The following is a 26,752-nucleotide window of genomic DNA, read 5'->3' as shown; positions in this document are numbered from 1 at the left end:
AGGAGTAGAAATGTTTTTGAGGCAGTTTTTTATGTCATCTGTGACTTCACACACACACCTGTTACACAGCTAATGCTCCAGGTTGGTTTGGAAAAGGAGAGGACAGTATTTCTTTTCTGAAAACTGTGTTAACCTTGTCTTGAAATGAGTATAAGCTGTTTCCCGGGGTCAGAAACAGTCGCACACAGATCTCCGTAATCTGCGCATGTGGCCCACGCTTTTCAGATGGCAGCCTTTGCTGCCAATGTAGATAAGGTTTGTTGCATTTTGGGGGGAATGATGTTTGTTATTTATGTTTCTGTTTTCCTTCTCAATACATCTTTTGACCAAAGTCTGTAATGGTCACTTTTCCATATCACCGGAGGGTGTAAAGCCTTTAGGAGTGTTCGTGTGAAAGTAGAATGAATTAGTAGGCCAAGGGCAGCTAGTGAGAGAGACAGTCCTGGGCAAAGGATTGTGCAGATATTATATACATTGCTGCCTTTATCCTACTGTTTTCTCGTCCTTGATTTGTTGGCTGACTCCTTGAACACGATGGAATTAGAGAATACATTCCCCAGTCACATGAATTGCAGCTTTTCAGAAAGGCGAGCCACAGAACAATTTTATCCTGACCTGATGTCATTAGATTCTAGAGTCTGCTGTCATCACATTCTGTGTTATTGCCATGTTAATTCCACGTGGAGCTTAAACATTCAGTCTTCTGACCTGTTCCACCTACACAGGGCATTTTATGGCTTAAGGATGATGGCTTAGAAAGGAAGGGAGAGATTTACTTTGGATTAAATTCAACATGGGAAAATGCTTAAGGTAAGCCTTTATAAAGAAAAAGAAAACCCACTGTTACATATGTTTCATGTGCTAAAGAACACTGAAGCATTCATAAACCAAGCTTTATCGCTTCCTTTGGTTTCCCATAGTAACTGAATCTCTGGAATATGTGGATATTTATCTACAGTATTCTCTCTAGAGAGGTCCCACTTCATCCATCGTGGTTAATATTTTAAAATGTAGTAGTCAACAGGGCATAAATTTATTCTACTTAACTCCTTTAAATATAGTAGTTCAAGAGTCTCAAACAGATATTATGATTTGAAACAGGAAGACCTACCCTTTTCTTCAGGGGAGACTTTTGTTCTCCAGCCCTCTCGTATATTTCCCCTGATCTTTATTTTTGCCTGTTTCCCTGAGTCTTTCAACTTATCTTCCCCCAATTTAGTAGATTGGGCAGGTATTGTGTTGGTAGAGATAATCTTTTAGACTAGGGCATTCCGTGGGGGTACATCTGGGTGACCATGAATTCAGACGCCATTATTTTCTCATTCCCCATTGTTTCCATATTGATAAAGTGGATATTATTCTTCAGGAGCCTTGGCAGGTTTTCACCTCTGCTCCCTACTTTTTTGCCTCATTTGACACTTTTCTCACTCTAGCCACTGCAAAGACGACCAGAGCTTGCTACCAAATTATCCTGCAGATCAAGTTACTTCAGACCACCGGCACCTTGGATTCTCTTCCATTACTCATCGAACTATATCTCTTGATCCTAAAAGAACCCGTCTATCTGCAGTATGTAAAGTCAGTTCACGCAGAGGAAGTAAAAATTTATCTTCTTCATCAAGTGCATCTACTCACTCATCTTTCTCTGGAAGAAAATATTCTTTATTTGTGAAATTTCAGAAAAGCGGTATTTTCCCCGACTGTCAACAAAGTAGAGCCAATTTTGATTCTCAAGAAAAAAGCAGCTTCAGTGATGTAAAATTCTCCTCAAACCATTTTGGCCTTAGATCCCAAAGACTTTTCTCTGCCCCTAGACTTAGTATAATTTCCTGTTACGAGAGCACTAGTTTTTTTGATCTTCAATCAAGATGTCATAAAATCTTTAATCCAGATGAAGTTGAAACCGTTTCTAAAAGCTCAAGTATGACTAGTGCTGAAAAATATATAAGCTCTTGTTCTCCCAAATATAACATTAGGTGTTCTATGAATTTTGAAGCAAAAGCTAACTCTTCAACCCATCAGAACACTGTTGATGGAAGCATCTACCAACACAGCACGGCCACCTTACTTTCTCTTCCCACTATTTTCTATTCCTGTCAACAAGGCAAGATTGCTACTGATACCGAAGGAAGAGGCCAATCAAGGAAAGTTTCCTTTCATCCTGGTTCTCAAAGTCACTGTATCTTTCATTTTCCACCTAGGATTCGATAGCATCCCTCTCAAAGAGTAACTTCCCCTGTTTCTCTGTCATGTTGGATTTTCTTCACTTTGTAAAAATGCCACCAGCTTTATCCCACCTCAGAATGACATTGCTTCAGATTCCGTGGAAGATGAAAACATTGCTATTTCATCTCAAGATGAAGACACATCTTCATCTATTACAGTTCCTAAAATAAGGTCGCCTCAGACTTTGCCTTTTCTTCGAAGGGTAGCTCAAAGCAGAAATTTTACCACCAGGCATGCTCCATAGTCCATGGTATTCGTTGCTCAAGTTCTCACAGAAATCTGTCTTCCTAAATTTCACTGCATTTTTGGGGAAAAAAAGACCTTCATGTTGCATTCTAAATTTAACTGTAACTGCTGTCATTTTTTTGAAAGATAGTTTATTGACATTATTGGAGTTTGGAAGTCAAAGGTTATTAATCTGTTTCTGGCTTTTAACAAATTGCTTACAAATTGACTAGTCTCAAATTTCTGGGTGATGATTGTAATTATTTCTGTGATCTGAAAATAATATCAAACATTGATATATAGATCTTCTAAATGTATGACATTCTTTGAGAGTTTTAACATTTTCTTTTATCCTACTCTAATCATGAGGGACAGTATTCCTACCATGTCATCTCTAGAGCTATATTCCGTAATTCGCAAATTTTCATTTATATTAGCCTTGTTAGCTGCATTTCTCATGCCAGACATCCCCCTGACAGATGATATTTTTACTAATATAAGGATCAAATTATAAATACAAACATATTATAATGGAAACATGTAGAATATTTCAATATTGAAACCAGTTATTTTGACTAAATAATTTTCATATACATTTGTGTGTGCATGTCTGGGACTTCAGAGAACTCGATATCAGAGGTAACAGATTCATAGATTAGTCGTTTTTTTTTTTTTTTAATTTTTTTTTTTAATGTTTATTTATTTTTGACCGAGAAAGAGAGACAGAGCATGAGCGGGAGAGGGGCAGAGAGAGAGGGAGACACAGAATCCGAAGCAGGCTCCAGGCTCTGAGCTGTCAGCACAGAGCCCGACGCGGGGCTCGAACTCACAGACCGCGAGATCATGACCTGAGCCGAAGTCGGCCGCCCAACAGACTGAGCCACCCAGGCGCCCCAGTCGTTATTTTTAAAAGTGAATATTTTTCAGACTTTTTCCAAAATTTTTATTAAAAAATTTTTTTAAATAAAATTTTTATTTTAAAAAATGTCTCCCGAAATTTTATTTTTGAGTAAATATTTTTCAATTTTTTCACACTGTATTAAAGTTTATAAATGTTTATCAGAATAAGTAATGAATGGAAAACGCATATAGGCCATTAAAAATACTTAAGTTAGAATATAGCTGGTCTTTGTAGAGGAAAGGAATTGGCATTATTTTCAATTGTATGTCATGATAAAATGCCCCCTAAACCTATATCATTGGGCTAAGATGTTACTTTTACTTTTGCGTTTTTCTCCTCCTTTTAGCGTGTATCTTAAAAAAGTTTTTTTTCTACTTCAGTTTTTTATTTGTGGTGAAATACACATCACATAAAATTTACTGTCTTAACCATTTTTAAGTTTCGTGGCATTAAATACATTCATATGGTTATGCAACCATTATCACCATTTATCTCCAGAATTTTTTTCATCTTCCTAACGGAAATTCTGGACCCAATAAACAATCATCTCCCACTCTCCCATCCCGCAACCACCCTTCTACTTTCTGTCTCTGTGAATTTGTTTCCTCTAGAAGTGGAATTATATGGTATTTGTCTCTTTGTAACTGGCTATTTCACTTAGCATAATGTCCTCAGCGTTCCTCCATGTTGCAACATGTGACAGTTTCCTTATTTTTTAAGGTTGAGTAGTATTACTTTGAATGTATATACCACATTTTACTTATCTCTTGATCTGTTGATGGACACTTTTGTTGTTGCTTCTACCTTTTGGCTGTGATGAATAATGCCGCTATGAGCGTGGGTGTACAAAGATCTCTTCAAGGCTCTGCTTTCAGTTCTTTTGATTATATATCCAGAAATGGAATTACTGGGATTGTATGGTAATTCTGTTTTTAATTTTTTGACGTACTACCGTATTTTTTCCATAGCACAGAGGCACCATTTTATGGTCCTCCAAGAGCTCACAAGGATTTCAGTTTCTCACATCCACACCAACACTTGTTCTTTTCTAGTTTTTGACAGTAACCATCCTAGCAAGGTGGCATCCTATTGTGGTTTGCATTTCCCTAATGTGTAGTGACATTGAGCATTCTTTCATGTGCCTTTCATGGCCTTTTGTATATCTTCTTTGGAAAAATATTCCTTCGAACCCTTTGCCCATTTTTTAATTGGGTTCTTTGCTTTTTGTTGTTGAGTTGTAGGAGTTCTTTATATATCCTGGATATTAATCCTTTATCAGATATATGATTTACAAATACTTTCTCCCATTACGTGGGTTGCCTTTCACTCTGTTGATTATGTCCTTTGATGGACAGAATTTAATTTTAATTTTGATGTCTAATTTATTTTAATTTTGATGTCCAGTTTATCTATTTTGATTCTGTTGTCTGTGCTTTTGTTGCCATATGCAAGAAATCATTACCAAATACAATGTCATGAAGTTTTCCCCTATGTTTTCTTCTAAGAGTTTCATAGTTTGGATTTTACATTTACTAAATGATCCATTTTGAGTTAATTTTTAATTTTTGCATATAGAGGGTCTAATGTCATTCTTTTGCATGTGAATATCCAGCTTTCCCAGCACCATTTGCTGAAGAGACTTCCCTTTCTCCATTGAATAGTCTTGCCACCCCTGTCAAAAATCATTTGACCATATATGTAAGAGTTTATTTCTGGGCTTTCTGTTCTATTGATGTATATGTCTAACTTTATGTCAGCCCACATTATTTTGATTACTGTAGCTTTGTAATAAGTTTTAAAATCAGGAAGTATGATATCTCCACCTTTATTCTTTTTCAAGGTTGTTTTGGCTATTCGCAGTCCCTTGAGATTCCATATGATTTGTAGGATGGATTTTTCAACCTTTACAAAAAACATTGTTGGAATTTTGGGAGGGATTGCACTGAATCTATAAATTGTTTGGGTAGTATTGACATCTTAACAATATTAAGTCTCCAAATCCATGGCATGAGATTTCCAATTGAGTCGTCTTTAACTTTTTTCAGCAATGTTTTATAGTTTTAAGTGTACAAATCTCTCATTCCTTTGTTAAGTTCACTCCTAGGTATTTTATTCTTTTTGATGTTATTACAGAGTCATTTTCTTTATTTCCTTTTCAGATTGCTTCTTGTTAATGTATAGAAACAACTGGTGTTTGCAAATTGATTTACATTCTGAAACTTGGCTGAGTTTGCTTATTAATTGTGTGTGTGTGTGTGTGTGTGTGTGTGTGTGTGTGTGCATGTGTGAAATCTTTAGGATTTTCTACATATAAGATCATGTCATCTGCTAAGAGATCATTTTGTTTCTTCCTTTCTGATGTAGGTATCTTATTTCTTTTTCTTGCCTAATTGATCTGGCTAGGACTCCTAGTACTGTACTGAATAGAAGTGGCAAAAGCAGTCACTCTTGTCTTGTTTCTGTGGTTAGAGGAAAAGCTTTCAGTCTTTCACCATTGAGTATAATATTAGCTATGGGCGTTTCATAAATGGCCTATAATATGTTGAGGTAGTTTCCTTCTGTTGCTGGTTTGCTACACATTTTTATCATGACTGGGTGTTGAATATTGTCTGGTGCTTTTTTCTGCACCAATTGAAATGCTCACATGTTCCCCCCCTCCCTTAATTCTGTTAATGTGGTATATCACATTGGTTTTCATATGGTGAACTGCCCTTGCATTCCTACTTGGTCATGGTGTATAACCATTTTAATGTGCTTTCAAATTCTGTTTGCTGTTATTTCTTTGAGGATTTTTGCATCAGTATTCATCAAAGCTGTTGGTCTGGTTTTCTTATAGCATATTTGTATGGCTTTGGGATCGTGGTAATAATGACCTCCTCATAGAATGAGCTAGGAAATATTCCTTTCTCTTCAACTTTTTGGGGAGTTTGAGGAACTAGTTAATTCTTTAGGAACTAGTTAATGTTTTGGGGAGTTTTAGGAACTAGGTCATGTTTGGTGATCCTGGGCTTTCATTTGTTAGGAAGTTTTTGATTACTAATTCAATCTCCTTATTAGTTATAGATCTGTTCGGATTTTCTGTTTCTTCCTGATTCAGTCTTAGTAGGTGGTATGTTTCTAGGGATTTGTCAGTTTCATCTAGGTTATCCAGTTTGTTGGCACGCTATCCTTGATGGTACTCTCTTATAACCCTTTTTATTTCTGTAAAATTGATAGTGATATTCCTCTTTCATTTCTGATTTCAGTGATGTGATTTTCTATCCTTTTTTTCTTAGTTCAGCTAAAGGTTTGTCAATTTTGTTGATCTTTCTGAAGAACCAATTCTTGGTTCCGTTGATTTTTCTCTTTAAAAGAAATTCTCTATTATGTTAATTTCTGCTCTCATCTTTTTATTTCCTTTCTTTTGCTAACTTGGGGTTTAGTTTACTCTTCTTTTTCTAGTCTCTTGAGCTGTAAATTTAGATTGTTGATTTTATATCTTTCTTTTTAATGAAAGCATTTATAACTATAGATTCCCCCCTTACCACTGCTTTCACTGCATCCTGCACACTTTGGTATGTTGTGTTTTTTGCTTTCTTTTGACTCCAGATATTCTCTAATTTCCCTTGTGATTTCTTCTTTGACTCATTTGTTGTTTAAGAGTGTGTTGTTTAATTTCCACTTATTTGTGGATTTTCTAGTTTTCCTTCTGCTGTTGACTTACACTTTCATTTTATTGCAATCAATAAATATGCTTTGTATGATTTTAAATCTTTTAAAATTCATTAAGACTTGTTTTGTGTAATATATGATGTACGCTGGGGAATGTTCCATGTTCACTTGAGAACAATGTATTCTTCTGTTGTTGAGTGGACTATTCTGTATTTGTCTGTTAGGTCAAATTGTTCTATAATGATATTCAAATCCTCTGTTTCCTTATTGATCTTCTATCTGGTTGTTCTATCCATTATTGAAAGTGACATATCAAAGTCTTCTACTGTTATTATGTTGCTGTATATTTCTCCTTTTAATTCTGTCAATGTTTGCTTCATATATTTAGGACCTCTAATGTAAATATATGAAGAATATTACATATTCCTCGTCAATTGAATCTTTTATTGAGATATAATGTCCTTCTTTGTCTCTTGTAAAGTTTTGACATAAAGTCATTTTTGTTTGATATAGCCAACCCTGTTCTCTTTTGGTTATTATTTACATGAAGCATCTATTTCATCTTTTTACTTTCAACCCATATGTGTCTTTAGTTCTAAAGTGAGTCTTTTATAGACAGCATATACTTGATCCTGGTTTTTAAAATCTTTTCTACCAGGGCACCTGGGTGGCTCAGTCGATTGAGCATCTGACTTCAGCTCAGGTCGTGATTTCACAGTTCATGAGTTCAAGCCCCACATCAGGCTCTGTCCTGACAGCTCAGAGCCTGGAGTCTGCTTTGGATTCTGTGTCTCCCTCTCTCTCTCTCTCTGCCCCTCCCCAGCTGGTGCTCTTTCTCTCTCAAAAACAAACAAACAAACAAAAAAAAAAACAAACAAACTTAAAAAAAAAGAAAAAATCTTTTCTACCAACCTGTGTTTTTTGATTGGAGAATTTAATCCATTTACATTTAAGTTAATTACTAATTAATTGGTAATTTAAATTAATGACCAAATAATTACTAATTTAAATTGATTAATAGAGATTAACTTACTATTGCCATTTTATTATTTGTTTTCTATATGTCTTATAGCTTTTTTAATCCTTCATTTCTTCTGTTACTACTGCCTTACTTTGCATTTACTTGAGTTTTTGCAATGACACATTTTGATTCGCTTCCCATTTCCTTTCATGTGTATTCTGTAGATGTTTTCTTTGTGTTTACCATGGGCACTGCATATAATATCCTAAAGTTATAACAATCTATTTTAAACTGATACCAATGGAACTTCAATTGCATTCAAAAGCTCTTCTCCTTGGGGTGCCTGGATGGCTCAGTCGGTTAAGCCTCTAACTTCGGCTCGGGTCATCTCATGGCTCCTGAGTTTGAGCCCTGCATTGGGCTCTGTGCTGACAGCCCGGACCCTGGAGCCTGTTTCAGATTCTGTGTCTCCCTCTCTCTCTCTCTCCCCCCACTCCCACTCACGCTCTGTCTCTCTCTCAAAAATAAATAAAAACATTAAAAAAAAAAACTCTTTTCCTTTGATAGCTCCACCCCTCATTTAGTTATTGATATCACAGATTATATCTTTATATATAATGTAGACATACAGATTTATCATTATTTTATGCTTTTTTTCTTTTAAATACTGTAAAAGAATAAAAAAGGAGTTATGAGCCAAAATTATAATAAAACCAAAATTATAATAAAAAGCCAAAATTATAATAAATTTATCCATGTATTTACCTTCATCAAAAACTTCATGTTTTCATATGGCTTCAAGTTGCTGCTAATGTCCTTTCATTTCAACTTGAAGGACTCACTTTAGCATTTCTTGTAGTACAGTTCTAGAGGTAAAGAACTCAGCTTTTGTTTATCTGGGAATGTCTTAATTTCTCTCTTATTTTTTGAAGGTCAGTTTTGCTGGATATAGAAGTTTTGGGTGACAGTTTGTTTTTTCTTTCAGCACTTTAAATATATTATCCCACTGCCTTCAGGCCAGAAGGTTTCTGCTGAGAAATCCATTCATAATCTTATTGGAGATCCTTTATATGTGATAAGTATTTTCTTTTGCTGCTTTCAAGATTTTTAAAATTTGTCTTTAATTTTCCACAGTTTGAGGGTTTGTCTTGGTGTGGATTTCTTTGGATTTATCCTACTTGGAATTCACTGAGCTTCTTATATTTGTATTTCTATATCTTTCTTTAAATTTGGGGAGTTTTTGGCCATTATTCCACAAAATAAGCTCTGTGTCCCTTTCTCTCTTCTTCTGGTATTCTAATAATATGTATATTGGTCTGGTTTATGTTATTCTGCAGAGTTTCTTAGGCTCTGTTCACTTTTCTTTATTTCATTTTTTTTTTTGACTTTTCAGATTCATCAATTTAAAATAATCCCTCTTCATGTTTGCTGATACTTTATTCTGCTTGTTTGAGTATGTTGTTGATCCTCTCTAGTGAATTTTTTAAGTTACTTATTTTATTTTTTCAGCTCCAAAATTTGTTTGCTTAAAAAAAAAATAATTTCTAGCTCTTTGTTGATATTCTCATTTTGTTTATATATTGTTTTCCTGATTTTCTTGTGTTCTCTCTCCGTGTTTTCCTTTGGCTCTTAGAGCATACTCACCACCATTGTTTTTAAAATTGTTGTCTTGTAAGTCTAAAGCCTGTATTTCTTTAGAGTCAAGTTCTGGAAATTTATTTTGTTCATTGTTTTGTTCATTTATTTTGTCCATCTTTCCCTATTTCTTTCTATGGTTCATAATCTTTTGTTGAAAATTACAAATTTGAAAAACAGCCACCTAGCCTGGCCTTTGTAGATTGACTCCATGCAGCGGAAGACCCTCGCTAATTAGCCCAGTGCAAGGGCTTAAGGACTGTCAGGTCTTTTCTAGTCATTAGTTTTCCTTGGGCCTGTTTGTGTGTATTTTCCTCCTAATTATCCTATATACATGACTTTTTACATATCTATTTAATTTAATTAATTTTAATTTTATTCAATTTTGTTTAATTTTATTTTTTGAGTGGGGGCAGAAAGAGAGAGAGAGAGAATCCTAAGCAGGCTCCATACCCATTGTGGAGCCCAACATGTGGCTTAATCTCACAACCATGAGATCATGACCTGAGCTGAAATCAAGAGTTGGACACTTAACCGACCGAGTCACCCAGGCATCCCTAAATATCTTAATTTCGGTGAGCCTTACCCCTGTTTTTAGATCTCATTGTGTTCCTCTCCCTATAATCTCTCACAAATGCACCCATGAGTTTGCAGACTCCTATAGTTCTCACATGCCACGGTGCCTACCACTGCTTTTAGCAATCTCCAGTCTGATATCCAATGATGTCTTCATTTCTGTCTAAGCTCTAAGGCAAGCAAAACAGAAACCAGTCTCTCAGGAAGCCATCAGACATGCCAGGACATTGCAAACAAAATCCACTCTTTTCCTCCTGTCCCAAGGGAGGAGCTGGGAATTGGACAACTTCTTCCCGTCTATGCTGTATGATGCCAGGGAGGGGTGAGGCAAGGGTGAACAAAAATGCCAGGAAGTTTCCTACCACTGCGAGTATGGCTTTTTCTTGATTTGACATTCACTTTGTTGTTCCAAATCTTTGACTAGCTTCTAAATCTCCCACAAAGCCATTTCATTCTGCCTGTTGTTCATCTAGTGTTTCCATGTCAGAATGAGAGCCTAGAGCTTCCTATCCACCATCTTGCTGACATCAGTCTCTCTTGGTGTGTATCTTTTGGAAAAAAAATGTTGGAGGGAATGAGGTGTTAGGTAAGGCTGAACAAAAGGAACTGATCAGGGTGCCTATGTGGGGGATGACACGGTGCTATAGCCAGGCATGTTTTTGCCTGTTCTGATGCCGCTCACTACTGATATACTTTTGTAAACACACTACTTTCTTTTCCTAGAAAATAATGTCATTTTCTCTTTAAATAGTGCAGTGATACCTTTAGAGATGCTATTGTTGCTATCGAAGCAAGTAATTGATTGTGCAGAAGAAATGAAGGCGTAGGGGAAAAGGCATAGTTCTTATTCAAATTGGGAGCAATAAATAGGGCCAGAAAAGTACATGAAATGACAAATGTTTGTAAGTAAATTTGACATTTTAAGGTGGGACTCTCCAGACCTGCTAAAAGAAAATTCTGACATCCGATAATCTATGAACTGCCTTTCCCCGGCCTAGTCCAGATCTGAGCTCTAACCCAAAATTAACACATGTTCGAGTTTTCCCAGACCTGTTTAGATATGCCCTGTTTTTAAAATTTGCTTTTAAAACTTTTTGGTAATTTTTGATAAATGCCCAGTTAGAAGATTACTGTCCAAAGTAGGAAAACAGTTTCCCCACACTTGAGTGTTTCTAAATGTGGGGAAGAGACTAGCCTAGATGTTCTCTTTTGTTTTATTGGCCAGTTTGTCTATTGCTATGCCATTACCACGTTGACTTCTTGTAGTTTTATCCTTTATACTACAGCACTGATGGCTGTTATTTAAAAGTGTCTTTGCTCTTCTTGTACTTGCCCTTCCATATTGATTTTAGAGTCAGGTAAGTTCCATAGGAAAAAAAAAACATTGTGGTTTTGACTGGAATTGCATTAAAGTGTAGTTAAATTTGGGGCTATATGAAATTGGTTCAATGTTAAGTTTTCCTATCCATGGTATCTTTTTCTAATTATTTAGATATTCTTAATGTCACCAAATAGTATTTTTATAATTTTCTATCGAAAAGTAAAAACAAAAACCAATGTGGAATTTTACCCTAGGTACCATGTATTTTTCCTGCTATTGTAAACATTATAATTTATGAAGTTACATTCTCTAACTTGTCTTATAGATATAAGAACATGATTGGTTTTCAAAAATTGATCATAAATGTTGATTAGCTTTGTGTAATTTTTCTTCTAGAGTTTTTTCTATTGAATAAACTCCAAACTTCTGTTTCTTCTTTCCCAATGCTTATAATTTTTATTTGTTTCCTTTTAATGTGCTAACGGGACCTGCAGTACATTGATGATTAGAAGCAACAATATTGAACGTCCTTTTCTATTTCTTATTTTAAGGAGAATGCTTCTAATGTTTCATCATTAAGTGTGAAATGTATTATAGTTATTGGCATATAACCTTTACTGTGTTCAGAAGACCCCTTCTATTCCTTATTTATGGGTTTGGTATTCCTTTGTCCTAACATGGTATTATTGCATTTATTGAAAAAAAAGTTTCGGTAACCGCTGAAATGATCATGCAGTTTTTCTAATTCTACTTGTTGTGCTAGAGAAATGTTCTAATATTAAGCCACGCTTGTAATTCCTGGGAGAAATCCAGTTTGGTTATGATGCATTCTTTCACGTTTGTTGCAGTTTTTGGTTGATATTTTTACATCTGTATTTATGTGTGGAATTGGTCCATAATTTTCATTTCTTACACTATCTTTGTTTGATTTTGGTGTCAGTTTTATCAGCTTCAAAAAAGGAGCTAAGAGGTTTTCCCTCTTTTTGAATTCCTTGCAAGAATTTGAATAAATCTAATTCTTTGGATATTTGATAGAATTTCCCTTAAGGGAAATTGATTCTCTCTCTCCCTGTCTCTCTTTCTCTCTCAATCTGTGGTGTGTGTGTGTTGAAATAGATTTTGGTTTAATTTATTTAATGGCTATAGGACTATTCACGTTTTTGTTTTTTCTTATAAAAATAAAGTCCTTATTGAGTATATTACTCATATACTATAAAATTCACTCTTTTAAAGTGTATAATTTGGTGGGAGTTAGTTTATTCACAGAGTTATATGGCCATCACCACTCTCTAATTTCCAAACAGTTTCATTATTCAAAAGAAAACCCTGTACTGTGTATCCATTCATTCTCTCCTCATCCTCAGGCCTTGTCAACCATTATTCTACCTTCTGTTTCCGTGGTTTTGCTTATCTTGTACATTTCATAAAATGGAATCATAATAATACGTGGCCTTTCACTAAGTAATGTGTTCAAGGGCTGTTATGTCATATCATACAATAGTACTTCATTCCTTTGTATTACCAAATAATATTTCATCGTTTATTCATTTTGTTTACCCTTTCATCTGATGATGGGTATTTGGGTTGTTTTCATTTTTTGGCCATTATGAATTAAGTTTCTATGTACATTCCTGTACAGGTTTTTGTGTGGACATATGTTTTCAGCTCTCTTGGATGTGTACTTAGGAGTGTAATTGCTGAGTCATATGATAACTCCATGTTAAACATTTTGAGGAACTACTGAATTGTTTTTCCAAACTTGATGCATGTGCATTTTACAGCCCCATTGGCAGTGTAGGAGAGTTCCAGTTTTTCCATATTCTTATCAACAGTTGTGATTGTCTTTTATTTTAGCCATCCTAGAAGCTATGAAGTGATATTTCACGGTGGTTTCGATTTTCGTTTCCCTAGTGACTAAAGATATTGAGCATCTCTGTGTGTTCATTGGCCATTTGTTATCATCTTTTGATGAAATATCTGTTAAATCCTTTTTCCATTTTTAAGTTCAGTTATTTTTTTTTATACAACTCTTTTTATTATTGAGTTGTAAGGTTTCTTTATATATTTTCTATGTAGGTCCCTTATCAGATATATGGTTTGTAAGTATTTTCTTCCATTTTGTGAATTATCTTTTCATTTTCTTGGTGAAAAAAATTGCTTTGAAGCACAAATTTTAATTTTTTTTTTAAATTTTTTTTTTAACATTTATTTATTTTTGATACAGAGAGCATGAACAGGGGAGGGTCAGAGAAAGAGGGAGACACAGAATCTGAAACAGGCTCCAGGCTCTGAGCTGTCAGCACAGAGCCCGATGCGGGGCTCAAACCCACGGACCGCGAGATCATGACCTGAGCCGAAGTCGGACGCCCAACCGACTGAGCCACCCAGGCGCCCTACAAATTTTAAGTTTTGATAAAATCTATCTTGTTTATTTTTTCTTTTGTCACCTGTGCTTATAATGTCATATCTATGAAATCATTGCCTAGTCTATGGTCACAACTATTTACTCCTGTGTTTTCTTCTAAGTGTTTTACAGTTTTAGCTCTTACATTTAGACTTTTGATCCATTTTCAGTTAATGTTTATATATGGTGCGAGGTATAGGTTCAACTTCATTCTTCTGCATATGGATATCTATTTGTCCCAGTACTATTTGTTGAAAATAAAATTATTTCCTCCACTGAGTTGTCTTGGTACTCTTGTCAAAACAAATTGCTCATAATAACCATAAGGGTTTATTTCTGGACCCTTAATTCTTAATAGGCCCTTAATCTCTATTCCATGTCTATCAGCCTTCTGACAGTACTATCTTGATTACTATGACTTGATAGTAAATTTTGAAAATTGCAAGTGTGAATTCTCTGACTTTGCTCTTATTTTACAAAATTCTTTTGGCTATATTAGGTCCCTTGCATTTCCATATGAAATTTAGGATCAGCTTACTCATTTCTGGGGGAAAATGTTACCAGCTGAGATTTAGTAGAAACTGCTTTGAATCTGTAGGTAAATTTGGGGAGTGCTGCCATCATCATAATACTAAATCTTCTGATTCATGAGCATGAGATTTCTTTTCATACATTTAGATCGTATTCTTTAATTTCAACAATTTTTTATAGTTTACAGTGTACAAGTCTTGCACATTTTATGTTAAATGCAATCCTAAGAATTTTATTCTTTTTAATAATATTGTAAGTGAAATTGTGTTCATTTTTGGATTGTTCATTGCTAGATTTACAGAAATACAATTGACTTTTATAAGTTGATCTTCTATCTTGTAACCTTACTGAACTCGTTTATTAGTTCTAATAACTTTTTGTGGATTCATTAGGATTTTATATGAATGAGATGATGATTGGAGCTGTGAACTGTTTTAATTAAAAAAAAATTTTTAATGTTTACTTTTGAGAGAGAGAGAGAGACAGAGACAGAGCACGAGTGGGGGAGGGGCAGAGAGGGGGAGACACAGAATCTGAAGCAGGCTCCAAGCTCTGAGTTGTCAGCACAGAGCCTGACGCGGGGCTCGAACCCACAAGCTCATGTGAGCCAAAGTCTGACGCTTAACTGACTGAGCCACATCAATTATTTTTAAATATTGGGGTTTTCTCTCCTACCTTTTAGTGGTGATGTCTAACTTAGTTGCATTGTGAACAGGGAATGTGGTCTACACAATAGATTATTATCATTTGTCGCTTGCTTCATGGCCCTCTGTACGTGGCTGTTTTCATAAATATTCCATATATACTGGAAGAGACATTGTTTTCCAGGGGTTCTGTGTCTAGTTCCAGTATCTTGATTGTATTTAAGCTAGTTCATACGGTGTTTAAATCGTATCCTTACTTTCTCTCACACTTTATCAATTACTTAGAATCTTACATTACAAATCTCCCATTCTGATAGTGGATTCAGTTTCTCCTTGTATGTGTTAATTTGTGTTTTCTATATATCTGAGACTCGTGTTTGTAGATGCATAGAAGTCTAAAACTGCTCTTTCTTTATCATAAATTGAACCATTTTTAGTGTGTTGTGTCCCTCTTTAGATTTAAAGCTTTTTGCTCTAAAGAGTATTATGCCCCATGTTCAGCTAATTACACCTTTTGGTTATTATTTTCTTATTATACCTCAGGTGCATAGAATTGGACTAAAACTACTTTTAGCTCTTACAAACTCTCATGACTGGTCCATGCATGTGCCACTTTTATTCATTTAGTTAGTTATTATAAATAATGTGAAAGCATCCATGAAACCACGTCCTAAAACAAAAGATAGGATGTAGACAGTAGTCCTCATCAAACATTTGGCTCCCCTGCCTCCCCTCACCTGAAGATAACTATAATCGTGAATCTATAATGTATATTGTTCATTCCTTCTTTTTAATACATCATTTTATTGCATCCATGTGTATATTAAAACACATTTAATTTTGCTTGTTTTTATGGAAAGGGGATTGTGTTGTATATAATTTTAAGAGCTTTTTTTCCCACTTAATATAAGTTTGTTAAGATTCCTTCATATTGGGGCACCTGATGGCTCAGTTAGTTAAGTGTTTAACTCTTGATTTTGGCTCAGGTCATGATCTCACGGTTTGCGAGATCGAGCCCTGCATTGGGTTCTGGGTTGATAGCACAGAGCCTGCTTGGGATTCTCTGTCTCCTTCTCTCTCTGCTCCTCACTGCGTGTGCATGCACACACTCTTTCTCTCTCTCTTTCCAAATAAATAAATAAACATTAAAAAAAAGATTTCTTCATAATTTTGCACATCACTGTGTTTCTTTCATTTTGACTGTTGTGTAATATTCATCCACTCTTTGATGGGCATTTAGTTTGTTTCCTGGTGTTTGCTATTTGAAAGTACTGCTCTTTTTATTATACATCTCTTTCTGCACATAGGCAAGAGACCTGGGTTACTGGGTCCTAGCGTATGTGAAAGTTCAGTATTAAAAGATAATTCCAAAGTGTTTTCCTGAGGGTTTCACCAATTTACACTTCATCAGATCCTGTGGATTGACTTCCTCCCCAGCATTTGGTATTGTCAGATTTTTTACCTTTTATCAACAAAATGAGCTGAAAGCAATATCTCTTTGTGGTCTTTGCTAGTATTTCTCTAATTGGCTGAACACTGAACATCTTTTCTTATGTTTATTGACTATATGTATTTTCTCATTTGGGAAAGCCTATTTATATCTCTCAAGCATATTTCTGTTGAGTTCACTGAGTTTTTATTATTGAATTTTAGGAAAGTATTTATGTGTTCTTGATATCTGTGTTCTCCAGTTGTGTTGCAAAACTATCCATTCCTGGTTTTTATTTTGCATTTTTATATTTTTTAAAGTGTCTTTTGATTAGCAACAGTTTTTCATTTTAATATAGTCAAGCTGATTAATCATGTGTAATTAATAATCATTTATAATTAATGCTTTCATATTTTGGTGAAGAAAATTTTTTGCTCCGAAGACTAAAGGGTATTCACCTATACTCTCTACTTAGAGTTTAAAAAATTATTTTTAACATTTAATTCCTTATATCATCCAGACTTGTTTTTATATTATATGATAGAAATTCAATTTCATTGGTTTTTTTATAGGAGTAGCCATTCTCCCCCCTCCGTCAATCCCTTAATTTCCCACTGATCTCACCTGCCAACTCTATCATGTACCACATTTCCATATATGTATGGTCCACTTCTGGCCTTTGTTTTATTCCATCAGTCACTCATCTGTTCCTGTACTAATAGCATATTGTCTTGCATTTTAAAAGGATCACTCTGGCTGTTACAACTTTCAAGAGAGTTGATCATTATTTATTATTTCTGCAATTTTAGGTATATTACAGCTAATACTGACACAGAAGAACAGAGTTTTCCTGTCCCTAAGGCATTTAACACACACATAGAGGAATTACATTTAGATGTCCTTCTTCAGAAGGTTGATAATTTACGTATGAATGAATCTAGCAAGATGGAGAGTTTTGAACTACTTTGTGACCACAAAGAAAAGGTAAGAGATGTGAGATAATAGCATCTGTATGGTTTTAATTTTTATTTAATCTGCTATCCCATTTATGTTATGACCGTAACAATTGGGTTAGTTTACCCAAGCCAAATTGGTTGATGCAAAATTTTTCTATAATCTAAACTAAACTTTAAAAAAGTAAATCTAAGAGTTTATTATGCTCTAAGATCATGAATATGAGAACCAGAGATATGATTATACAGTTTTATTTTTATTTGATATTTATTAATTTGTTGTATTTAATACATACTCTGTAAGATAAAGAATAAGACATACTCCTCTTGGGGCAGGAAAAACTACATTTTAACTTTTCTGTCTTGTAGTTATTAGTGTGACAGCTATCAGTACAGTATTTCAGTCCATTTCTACTAATGGTCGTTTTTCAATGTTTAACATTGGGCTGAATTGGGAAAGCCCATCCTTCCCACTACAACCACCAAAAAAAAGAAAAAGAAAGAAGGAGAAAGACAGAGAAAGAGAGGAAGGAAGGAAGGAAGGAAGGAAGGAAGGAAGGAAGGAAGGAAGGAAGGAAAAAAGAAAGGACAGATGTAAGAAGAGGTTCTCAATAGCCCAGTGAGCAATGAATCTTTCTTTCCCATGAGCAATTTAAATCCTTTGTCTGAGGCTTCAGCAACTCTAAACAGATTGTTTAAAAGTTTTTAAATCTCCAGCATTATGATTATATTTTTAGGTAATATAGGTTAAAAATGTGACTGCTCTTTCGAGTATATGTGATCTCTAATGCTCACTGAGACATCATATTGAAGGTAGGTAACTTAGAAATAAGAAGAAGATACTACCACCAGGGAAAACTTACAAATTCTGGTACCTATCAATTCTCTCTTCCATGTTGGTGTAGAGGTAGAGTCTGGATAACATTCATTATTTTTGAGATCCAAATGTAACCCTATTAAATCACTTTTTGTAGCCTGAATATTTGAATTTAAAATTCAAATTTTATGCACAAATTCATTGTATGCACGTGACTAGATTCAGTCATCTATAAATACCAGTTCATCTGCCTAATTTTTTAAAAGTTACAGTGGAAAACATTTATAGTTTCATCAAGTGACTGAGTCAATCTAATGTATAGTGCTATTTTTTCTTTTCAGTTTAGAGATGAAATAGAGTTTATTTGGAGGTTTGCTCGCGCTTATGGAGACATGTATGAGCTATCTACTAATGCACAAGAAAAGAAACATTATGCTAATATTGGTAAGTATTTTATAAAGATTGATTATTCTCAAGTGGCAATTGTTATCTATAATAACCCATCAATGAATTTTAATTAAAGCCAAATTATCTTAGCTAAAACCAATATATTTAATCTATTTTATATATCCTAGTACTGGAAAATACATGTAGTCTAAGGCCAGAAATTTTTTTCAGGACTAAGGTATATATTCTTTAAAAATATTTGAGTATAATAGAATAGACAGCTGAAAAACTCAAATTTCAGATACTAAGTTTATGACAGAAAGACAATTAGGTAATATTTGAGGAACAAGTAAGAGGCAGAGGATAGGTATCTCCAGCACAATTAAAATAACCTTCCTTGACTCCTATAAGGGAGAACTTCAGGTGCCACAAAGAAATAACTACTTAAACTTCAATGTCTTTTTTTTCTCTCTCTTTTTTTTAATGTTTTATTTATTTTTGAGACCGAGAGAGACAGAGCATGAGCAGGGGAGGGGCAGAGAGAGAGTGAGACACAGAATCTAAAGCAGGCTCCAGGCTCTGAGCTGTCAGCACAGAGCCCTGCGCGGGGCTCAAACTCACAACCGCGAGATCATGACCTGATCTGAGGTTGGTTGCTCAACCAACTGAGCCACCCAGGAGCCCCGTGTTTTTTTGTTTTTTTTTTTTCAAAATTTATCTCAATAAAACAAGATTAGTCTTGAGTTGATCATTATTTAAGCTGACTGATCCAGTGCATGATGGTTCATGATACTGTCCTCTACCATTTTATGCATATTTTTTGAAATTTTCCCTAGTAACAACAGCATATAACAACATAGTAATAGCCAGAATGTCAAAGCTTTTATACATATCTATTTCTGTCACTTAATATCAAAACTCTTTCTTGCAAAAAGCCTGTTAGCTGCCAATTCTCTGAGCTTTGGGGCAATAATCTGACATCAGACTTCTTTAATTTCTTCTTTTATTCTAAACATTCTCTTCTCCAAGCTTTCTTTCTCTAAGTTAGCATGAGGAAGAAACAGCACGAAAATAATGATACTACACATCTCATTCCACGGTAGTTCCCTGTCTTTTTTATTTCCAAGAAGGAAATATTTCCAAACTCTTTGTAATTATTTTCCTTCCACTTGTAGATTTCCTTGCCACATTATTCATCATCAGCTTTGTGGGGCAGTTTTTCTGTAGTGATCCATCTTGCAGGCCATACACAAAATCGAATTCTGGAGAAGAGGTTTGTTAACTCTAGGGTAAATAAAAATTTAACCAAAGAGAAAAAAACTGATTTATTTTCATATCTCCTGAGAAAATCACAGTCTACCTATGTAAACTGCTAAAGTAGGAAAGACTTTTTATTGTCTGTAAGCTCCTGCCCTACCCTGGGCATCAGGGGTCGTCCTGTGTGTGATAGGAGGTAGAAATGAGAGCAAAATCACATCTTCTCAGACTGTAGACAAGCTTATGGCTTTGGAGGGGGGGGGGGAGCAGTATCATTGAAATAACCATATATTATAAAGAAACAAATAGAAATACGTTGTGAGTAGAGGAGAATGCAAGGTGTTAAAAGAGTAATCACAGAAAGGATATGATGGCAGCGGCTGGGGGTTGATGCAGGGAAGTCTTTACTGTGAAAGTAAGAGTTTCACTTAGGTGAAATCACTTGGAATCTGTATTTTAAACAGAGTAGAAGTTTAATTGAGTTCATGGAAGAGGTGGTAAAAATGGAAAAAGAAATAGGCGGGAAGAAATCTGGGGACAAAAATGGAGATTGGAATAGGATGTATCTTAAAAAATGAGAAACCTTTATAGTGTCAAGACAAATGAGTAAAAGCCTACGATGTATTCTACTCATTCACATATTGAAATATATTAAAAATAGTTCTTTTTTTTTCTATCCATTTAGGAAATATTTATTTGAAATTACTGTGTCCGGGAGTGATGTTAAAATGAGGGGTTGAGGGAGGGAGAGAAGGAAGAGAGGAGGGAGGTAAATGTGATTAAGTTGGTGCCATGCTAAGGAACTTGCTAGATACATCAACATGGAGACAGCCCAATATACTTCAGTGTTTGGGTAGTGAGTGCTTAGGAAAGGTGATGACAGAGTGTGCTAGAGCTGAGACCAGCGTTGAGGGACACTGGAACTCAGTGTGCGGGAGGAGGACGTGCTGACTCGTTTTCCCCATAATAGCATATTTAAAATTGTTACCCCAAGGCATGATTTGATCACTGGAGAGCACAGAATTCCTTCATAAAACTCAGGATGGGGTATAGCATTACACAGTGTGTCTTATAAGCACTCTGATCATAATTTGTATTCCAAGTAAACTATGAATCTTATATCTAAAGGAACATTATTATAATTTCCAGAATTAAGTGATCGATACATGTGCCTCAAATAGATCACAAAGTACCCATTTTGTAAGTGAAACAGCTGTCCTTTCAGACTTCAGCTACATAAACAAGGCTGCAAAACCAGCCTGCATATGACCGACCCAGCTTTCTTTTGTATTCTCAGGGTTATGGACTCTCCTCTATTTTAGGCTGGTGGTTGTACATTAAAAGCTATTTTTGTTCATTTGGCAAAGTAGCTACATGCTGATTTCATTTTTAACGTTTGTACATTTAAAGCTATGTTTTTCAATTGTTTATTTAAAAATCACTCTTTGAATATAGGTCTACAATGTAATGTCAGTATTAAAACACTTCACTTTTTAATTTTTTCCACTTTAGGTAGATTTATACATGAGATATTTCCCTTAATGGATAGAGCTATAAAATATAGAAGTGTCTCACCTTAACACATTAACAGAATGGTTTTAGAATTAAGGATCCTTATTTATAAAGACTACATCATCCACTTAACTTAGAAGAGCATTTTGCAGATCCCTGGATATTCTCTTCAAGGCAACAAAAACAACAAAATGGAGCAGGGTAAAGGGAGATGGTACAAAACAAAGCAGCCCCTTTTGGAGAAGGATTTTCAGAATGTTGTCCAGTTTCATTGCAAGCATTTTGGTTTTTCAGGCCGCTAGACAAACCTCTATCCAAAGTAATTATGACATTACGAAAAGTTACTTCTAAAACTCAGTGGAATGATTTGGCAGGGTGATTTATGTGTCGAGCCAGTTCGTTTTTGTGCACGATTAGGTAAGCACTTCTCTGGGAAGCCTTCCCTTTGGATGGAGTTCTCTAACATGCTCTCTGTTTTTCACCTCACTTTTGGTTTTTACACGCAATTTGTTTGCTTATATACCTGCTTTCTACTGAAATGTGAACCCTTGGAAGTCAAAAACTGTGTCTTAATTTGACTTTTTATTCCCAGAGATTATGATATGACACTCAGAAGGCATACAGTAAATGTCGGTCAATTATAGAACGATTTTTATTAATGCTTTTAAATAATGATTGGATGACTTTTCTTGCACTTGGTTACATCGCTTAGTCCAGTGAGCTTAAAACCTGAGCATTCATCAGAATCTCTACAGGCTAGTTAAAACAGATTGCTGAGCCCCAGACTTTGTTATAGGGTAAGTCTCTCTTTTAGCCAAAAATCTGCTTTTCTGTAAGTGATGCTTCTGGTCTTAGGAGCATATTTTAGGAACCACTGACTTAATTCAGTAATCTACCCCTCCCCCCCCACCGACTCACGTGAAGGTACTAAATGCAAGTACATTTTTCTTTCAGGGAAGACATTGGGGGAAAAAGCTATTACTAGAGCACCCATGAATGGGCATTGTCATCTGTGGTAAGTACATAGAACTTACGCAGTCTTTTAGAATTCTCATATGCCTCTATATAAGTTACGATCGATTTTTAAGATATTATTGACCCTTTAACCTGTCAGTCACATTCACTGAAAAATATATTTAATAGATAGCAGAGTAACTATTCTTAGTCTCATGTATTTTACAATATGTATATTTTAAATATACATATTCAAGGTAAACTTTTATTGAAGATTTCATAAGTGAATCTACCAAGTGCAGCCCCTTCGAACATGATAAATTCTAATTAAGTGTGATTTAACATTTTATTTGAAAACAAATATTAAAGTGATATCATGCTTCTAAATGAAATGTGAAAAGAATGCTTCACAGGATAAAAGCATATCGCTCATTTTTTATACCTTAATGAGCTTGTGTATACTAATACTACAGGTCAAAGAGAAGTCGTGTATAATATAAGAAAGCTCAAACAAAGGGAATTTAATTCGTTGCATGGGTGTAGCTGACTACCCTTGGGGAAACAAATATATTCTTGAATATGTTTTATTTTGGATCCTTTGTTTGTTTAGAATTATAAAACACAAATAAGAAGACATATATTGTTTTTAACTAACACTTTGTAGTTGCATTTTTACAACATTTTTTAGTTCCTTGCGGCAATACAGGTAGTTCAGGTGCTAGAAAGATGACAGTAATAAATTAATTTATGACCCTTCTCTCAGACCTCGGTTTCCAGAAATCCACCCCTCTTTGGAATTATTTTATTCTCCTGGAGCACTTTGAGGCAGAAATGGCTCCCTTTCTGCAGGTCTGCATTTGCCCCACAGGGAATTGGTTTCACTCCACCAACTCTCAAGTGCAAACCTGTTTATTTACTCTGCCACCAGCAGGGGGAGCTCCACTCACACCGTCCTCTTCAAGCCTCTCTGGTTAGGAGTCAAGGACATTTTCTATGTCCCTGGAGGGACACAGGCCAAAATAAAAATAGATCTTTTGACCTGCTCTCACTTTGCCTAAGACGAGGTGCAAGCTTGCCCCGGCCCCCTCCACGAGGGGAAAGCCACAGGACTGTGGAAGCCACAGTCCCCAGAACAGTTCTATCCACAGGAGCCCTCACTCCTCCACCTCCCGCCAGGAGAAAGGTACTTTTGCAGTTAGCGTCTTGGTACATATCTTTAGGGTCATTTTCCCAATGTATGAGGGTATTATTTCTATAACCAAATTTACCTTCTCATCTAATTTGCACATTAATATCAATAAATTAACATATGTATGCCTTAAAGTACTTCCTTTCTTCCACTTTTAGTGGTAACTATAATGAATTTGTACTGATCAAGCCACACTCTCTTCATGTCCTCTGATATTGGGAGTGTTTGGAAGCTAATTGGCCAGATTTAGAGGCAGAAAAAGGACCCAAGCCCTCCTCTTAACTCTGATCTGCTCCTCCCCCCATAAGTTTGTCATAAATGACAAACTTTGGCCAGGCCAACCGCCTATTTTTATAAATAGTTTTACTGGCTCACAGCCCCGTCCGTGCATTTGTGCACAGCTGTGAGGTTCAGTAGTTGCAACCTTGACTCTCTGACCCGAAGCCTAAAATGTTTGCTACCTGGCCCTGCAGCACAACTTTGCACATCCATGACTGAAAGGACTATGTGATGGCTTATAAGCTTCAGTTTGAAATACAAGATGCAATCTTCAGGAATAATTATCAGAAAGGATTCACACTGAGGGGATCGTTGAAAAACAAATAGCATCTTAAGACTTGTTTTCCATCTTCATTTCTTCCCGAAAGCTTCAAAACTTTAAGTCTTCATAAAGCTGTCCACAAAAATGTTGTTATTTTTGTTGAACCAGCCCAAAATACTTCTAGGATCAAGAGAGTAAAGTCGCTGTGGCTTTGTAGTTTGTCAGCCCCATGGGCTTGGCCATAATTACAAATAATATCTTACATATTTGTTGAGCTCTACTGTTCACAAATTGTATCCACATGACTTACAGCACGTGATTTACAGAACAACCTGTTTCCGTTTTAGGGGTTAGGGTGAGCAAGGTAGTGTATGGGGGAGGTGTGGGGGGGGGATAGGTTGTTAGTGAGCAAGGGTCACACAGTAAGTAGAAAAGCAAACACCAGATCTTTTATTCGTATATACTCGGTATTCTATTACATTATTCTTCCTCTGCCTTCTCACGGCATAAATAGCATTTGTGCTGAATCAGAAGTACCACAGGGAAAGTAATGGAGTTATTTTAGTAGCTGTTGACACAGGAATGTTTGTCACTTATTAAAGGTATATTCCATATCAATGCCAAGAAAATACAGAATTTTTGTCAAAGCATGTATGGTGAGAATGACCTCTAGATGGAGGTAAAAGACCATATTGCGAATTAACATTCTTCAGCCTTCCCATCAACATGAGATGGTTTGTGAAATAAGATTTTAAATTGCATTTTTAAAGATGAACAATATACAAGAACAACAACAACAACAACACACACGCGCGCGCACACACACACACACACACACACACACACACAGACATAGGTGGAACTGATCGCCAGAAAAGAAATGATGATCCTTTGGGAAAAAAGTGGTCAGGTGAACTTTGAATTTATGATATCTAGAAAGATAAATAATATTTTAGACTGTAAAGAAAAAAACTTCAAAACAGATTGGGAAATGCGTAAGACTGTAGGACAGATTATTATAAGGGAAATGTGCGTGTTTCATGCAATGGTATTCATAAGTCAGAGTTTTTGTTTTTCCTTTTTCTCCTCGCTCAGAGTCAGTTGGAGAGAATGTGCTGAGACAGCACTATTAATGCCTCGAGGTGTGCATTACATCAACCTGATGCTGATGTTCAGAAAATAGATGATTGATCCTAGATCAGTGAACACACATTCTATTCTTTTGCTTCCAATAAATGTTTCGTTCTATAAATCTCTAGTTGAGAAAGTTCATATAGATCCAACAGATTTTTCTAAAAATGTGACATGATTTGTTTTTTTAATTTTTCTGCCAGTGTAGAGAGTAGGGAAATTGAACTAGTATATGTGAATTTAAGCAAGGCAGTGAGGTCAGTTTACTTACCACATTCTTGTGGACAAGATATAGAAATGTGGGCAGGCCTCTGGGTTACCCATATTGAGAGAAGGGTTTAAGCCAGTTGTTCAACAGAGTAACTGTTGGCAACATCACTATCAACCTGGAGACGATTCCAGGATTCCACGTCTGTATCTTAGACACTAGTGTGTTCCATAATTTTGTCAGTGGGTGAAGATATAATAAGTATGTAATAAAAGTTGCAAGTGGGGCGCCTGGGTGGCGCAGTTGGTTAAGCGTCGGACTTCAGCCAGGTCACGATCTCGCGGTCCATGAGTTCGAGCCCCGCGTCAGGCTCTGGGCTGATGGCTCGGAGCCTGGAGCCTGTTTCCGATTCTGTGTCTCCCTCTCTCTCTGCCCCTCCCCCGTTCATGCTCTGTCTCTCTGTCCCAAAAATAAAAAAAAAAAAAAAAAAAAAAAAAAAAAAAAAGTTGCAAGTAACACAAAATTATGAGGAACAGAGTGTATGATGGGTGACAAGAGTAATTCAAAAGACTTTCACATTAGAAACAAAAGATTTTCATATATGTGAATGAATAGAGATACACGTGGAAGGAGGGATGGAAAGAAAAGTGTCAAAATTTAATTTAGGGGAAAACATGAAAATTTGGATAACGTGGGGAGTTTAGTTAATAATAACATATTAATTTGGGTACATTGCAAAAATTACATATCAATCTTGTCTGACAGTGTTAGTACAGTTGTGATAAATGTACTGTAGTAACATAAGATGTATACAGTGGAGAAAACTGAGTAATGGGTATATGGGAACTCTCTCTACCATCTTTGCAACTTTTCTATAAATTTCAAGCTATTTTAAGATAAAAGCTTATTGGGGCACCTGGGTGGCTCAGTCGATTAAGTGCCAGACTTTTGGTTTAGGTTGTGATCTCACAGTTCGTGAGTTCGAGTCCCACATCAGGCTCTGTGCTGACAGCTCAGAACCTGGAGCCTGCTTTGGATTCCGTGTCTCCCTCTCTCTCTACCCCTTGCCCACTCACACACACTCACTCTCTCTCTCTCTCTCTCTCTCTCTCTCTCTCTCAAAATTAAAGAAACATTAAAAAAAATTTTTTTAATAAATAAAAGCTTATTTTTTTAAATTAAGTGACCTAAGGTTTTAAATACAAATAATGCCCATAACAGAAATGGGGGAATTTGGGGATGTAGCTGTGTGGAATTTTGCTCCACTTTCTGGAACTCCCTGGGAGGAATGATAAAGCA

At 35.7% G+C, this 26,752-nt stretch overlaps 1 protein-coding gene across 7 annotated transcripts in view; it reads left to right on the top strand.

The window, feature by feature from the left end:
- The window catches only part of RMDN2 (regulator of microtubule dynamics 2), a 76,847-nt gene that overhangs the window by 15,956 nt on the left and 34,139 nt on the right, over positions 1-26,752 (top strand). For 3 of the 7 annotated variants that reach the window (XM_007082409.3, XM_007082408.3, XM_042982142.1), the window contains exons 1-5: positions 664-810; positions 1,434-2,144; positions 17,314-17,488; positions 18,616-18,718; positions 22,385-22,445. In XM_007082409.3, the coding sequence (XP_007082471.1) occupies positions 794-810; positions 1,434-2,144; positions 17,314-17,488; positions 18,616-18,718; positions 22,385-22,445 (1,067 nt within the window). In that variant the 5' untranslated portion in view covers positions 664-793. The other 4 variants (XM_042982144.1, XM_042982145.1, XM_007082410.3 and 1 more) reach the window with 3 other exon arrangements.

Source organism: Panthera tigris, chromosome A3, assembly GCF_018350195.1.
Source record: "Panthera tigris isolate Pti1 chromosome A3, P.tigris_Pti1_mat1.1, whole genome shotgun sequence".
Classification (NCBI taxonomy): Eukaryota; Metazoa; Chordata; class Mammalia; order Carnivora; family Felidae; genus Panthera; species Panthera tigris.
The sequence above is the reverse complement of the archived record's forward strand: the minus strand, read 5'-3'. Positions and strand labels throughout refer to the sequence as shown.